The sequence below is a fragment of the Tupaia chinensis genome, unplaced genomic scaffold (genome assembly GCF_000334495.1).
Source record: "Tupaia chinensis unplaced genomic scaffold, TupChi_1.0 Scaffold000054_1, whole genome shotgun sequence".
NCBI lineage: Eukaryota > Metazoa > Chordata > Mammalia > Scandentia > Tupaiidae > Tupaia > Tupaia belangeri.
The window spans coordinates 80539-84143 of record NW_006159512.1 but is presented as its reverse complement, the minus strand read 5'-3'; the positions used below and the strand labels follow the sequence as shown (position 1 = coordinate 84143).

Genomic DNA, 3605 nt, shown 5'->3' with positions numbered 1-3605 from the left:
CTCCCTCCCAAAAAAAAAAAAAAAAAATTGTATAAAAACAAATATGTTATCTGAATATTTTAAAACATTAACCTTAAAAAATAACCACTGGTAAGTTTTTCAAGCAAATGAAATGCAAATTTAAAACATTTAAAATTTTTTAAAGTTTAAATTCATTGTCTTACATAAAGAAATTAAAATTATTATAATTTTATTTTGAATAAAGCTATACTGTACCTGGTTGCTACCATGGCCAAAAGGAGTACTAGATAAATTAGTGGTTACACTGTGCAAAATAATTTCACCACTAAGCGATCCAGAAGCAATGTAGGAATCATTCCAATTGTACGTCACACAAGTTACTTCACCTTTATGATCCTGAAAGAAAAGTGAAAGTAAGTCTACCATTCCATGATAGTCAAGCTGCCCATTTTAATGTTTTTGTAAATACCAAATATTACATATTTTTCACTGTAACATTTGCTTAATATTTTCCTTGAATAACTTTAAGAAATTACTCAAATGGATATCTGGTCAACACCAAGTCTTCTTATGAAGAGATTTTTTTTTCATAATAGATTTCATAAATAGATTTATTTTTCATAACAGTCCTGGCACTCTGAAAAAATGAGATATTATGGAAAGGTAATTTTCTAAATGACCTTATGTCAACCTTAAAGAATTCACTTCCACTGATGAATAGAATAACATTTACTGCAAGTTGACTATCATGAGAGGCCCTGCCTTTGAGAGTATTACACTCCACTGGAGAAGATGGGACACTTGAATTAACATAAGAATGGCAGTAAATGCTGAATGAGCTGTAGAGGCCAAATGTCAGAGGACAGAGGGTTGAGAGAGGGGGCTTTACAGGAGATAAAAAGCTTGAGTTCAACTAACACAGAAGATAAGAGAGAAGTCCAGGGAAGCGAAAAGAAGCCATGCATTGCCAAAGATAGAGAAGAACAAATTAACAAGGCAAGTTTGAGCAATAATACCGCCTGCTTCCATTTGCTGAGTACTGACTTGTGCTGGAAGCTTCATATATTACTACTTAATCCTTAGAAAATCCTGAGCGGCAAGGCCATTTCTGCACATTTTACACATGAGGTTCGGAAAGGAACTTGCGAAAGCTTAGTAACTACCAAGTGAAAGAGCCAGAATCTAATTCCACGTCAAACTCTAAAGTCTACATTCCTTCCACTAAACCAGGCTGCCTCTCAAGTCCAAATGGTAATCCACTTTGAGAAAATAACTGTTGGGTTTAAAACAAACTGGATTCATAAGAACTATTTTGCAACATGGAATTAGAGATGTCTAGCAGAAGCACAGAAAAGAGATCAGGGTTAGGAGGACAGTTTTATTTATTTTTGAAGAATTACTTTATTTACTTTTATTTGTTATTACTTTCCAGTTGGATCACAGAGAGAGAGAGAGAGAGATATGGAGAGAGAGAGGGAACATGAAAAAGCAAGCCACCAGGTCCAGCACTTGAACCGCAGTCAGCCATGTGGGAGTCCAGTGCCTATAACCACCATGCCACCTGCCAGCCCCCAAGGAGGACAGTTCTAAGTTTGGTGCTACATCTTAGTAAGATAAACAAACTAACCTTTATATCTAATAATTAGATTCATGTAACAGCAAGAATAGCAGCTAGACTATTACACTTATATTACAACTTCTTCAAATGACCCTTTGAGCACTTTCAGAGGGTTTTTTTCTTGCATTTTATTTTTATTCTATATTGAAACAATTGCTGTCTTGAGAAAAAAAAAAAGGCATTTGAAGTAAAGAAAAAAGGAACAACAAACATTTTGTGCATCATTCCCACTGGGGAAATTAAAACTGTGGGGTTCAATACAATTTCTATGGCTCCATAAAGAGGCAGATGTCTTCCTAATTTTAACTGTGGAAAATAAGACAATTGGTAAACATTTACTAAGCACCTACCAAGTGCTAGAAATTGTATCAAATAGCCAGGGAACGGACCATGGAGGAAGGAAAAAGGTGAAAGTTAGGTTTTCTCTCACTCACAACCTGTCAGTCAAATACTCACTAGCTGAATGCATGAGGAAATAGAACACTCTAAGAATTTAAAAGAGAAAAAGCTTCCTAATGTAACCGGGAAAGCTAATGACAGAAACGTGAGCAGAATCTGCTGTGCAGGGATGGAGTAAATGAAGCTTCGAAAATATGTGACAAAACTAGCCAAAGACTAATGTCTTGTCAACTCTGTAAGAAACTCACTGTTCACAGTAGGTGTATTCGTCTAAGTACCTTTAAGTGAAATATTTTATAATTTAAGACTAGATAATGAGTAGTATCTGGGTTTGCATCTCATCTCTGCCATTGTTGGCTGTCTGACAGAACAATTTGGTAACAGCTGACTCAATTTCTCCATCTGTGTAAAGGGGTAATAATACTGACTAAGTTTCACAGAGTTGTTGAGGAGAATAAACATTTGTAAGCACAGTGGCTGGCATATCGAAAAACTCAGTAAAGGTGAACTATTCTCATTACTGGCAACTTTGTAATTAGCCATCTACTCCACAGCTATTTTAGAGTTAAGATGCTTGAAAGTTTAGCTAGCCCTAAAATCCTGAACATCCAATGGTAACACTTAAACAGCAAATATAGGATTATATTTCAACTTAGCTAAAAGAAAGCCATTCTCATACATACCGTTTCTCCAGTAAGAATTAACCCAATGGCATTCTGACATTAGAGAAAATGATAATAATGTCTGGTATTTGCTACGAAATAATACGGGTATATGAAGAGAGTGGGCGAGCCATAGGTCTACTGGCCGTGATGATCACCACTGACGTCACACGGTGACTCCATGGATGACGGGTTAACAGAAATGTGTTTCCTATGTACGTACATGTAGGTGTGTATTGGTCTACATTTCTTCATATTAAAACAGTTCTAAAGTTTCAAGTAACTTTAAGGAACAAATTGTAAATATTATAAAGATGTACAATGTAAAGTAGAATTCTGCAACGTCATGGTCAGAGACTTTCGGAGATGAATAATTTTTTTTTGCTGAAATTGCAAAGGGCTAAAGAAATATTAATTGTAAATAGTAAATTATTTTAGAAAATATTTCATTACCAACCTGAAAATACATGCACACAAAATAACAAATACTGCTACCAAATACACTGCAGAATGAAGAAGCCAAATCACTGACTACGGTTACTGGACTGAACACTACCATCCCCAAACCACCATCGTTTTTCCAGTATGCCTTAACAAAAGGTCCCTAATGGCAACAAACCATACTCCAGGAAAAAAGAAGTAACTCAAATTAGAAATAGAAAAATCTTTAAATACTGAAAATGTATGTTAATGACATAAATCAAGAAAAGAAAACAAGACAAAAAAGTTTTTGGCTAAAAGCATCTTTATTTTCCTTCACGTCTTACTTCCATCCTAAGCATCTTATTTTTAATCACAACTGCTCAAAATTAAAATTGTTAACTACACTAAACACATTGTAAAATTTTATGTAAAGATTTATTTAAAAGCTGCTTACCTTAAGAGATCGATGGACTCTTTTTGATTTTAAATCCCAAATATTTACAGTATTATTTAGGCCTCCGCTTACCAAATACATAGACGTG

At 34.7% G+C, this 3605-nt stretch overlaps 1 protein-coding gene across 2 annotated transcripts in view; it reads right to left on the bottom strand.

The window, feature by feature from the left end:
* The window catches only part of NEDD1 (NEDD1 gamma-tubulin ring complex targeting factor), a 58457-nt gene that overhangs the window by 37203 nt on the left and 17649 nt on the right, over window positions 1-3605 (bottom strand). Inside the window, exons 1-2 of one of the 2 annotated variants that reach the window (XM_006141365.2) lie at window positions 3518-3598; window positions 217-357 (exon numbers count right to left, since the gene is read on the bottom strand). The exons of the other annotated variant lie outside the window; for it this stretch is intronic. Coding sequence (XP_006141427.1) covers window positions 217-357; window positions 3518-3598 — 222 coding nt within the window. Of the gene's footprint in view, window positions 1-216; window positions 358-3517; window positions 3599-3605 lie in introns of those variants that run through there. 2 annotated transcript variants of the gene reach the window in all.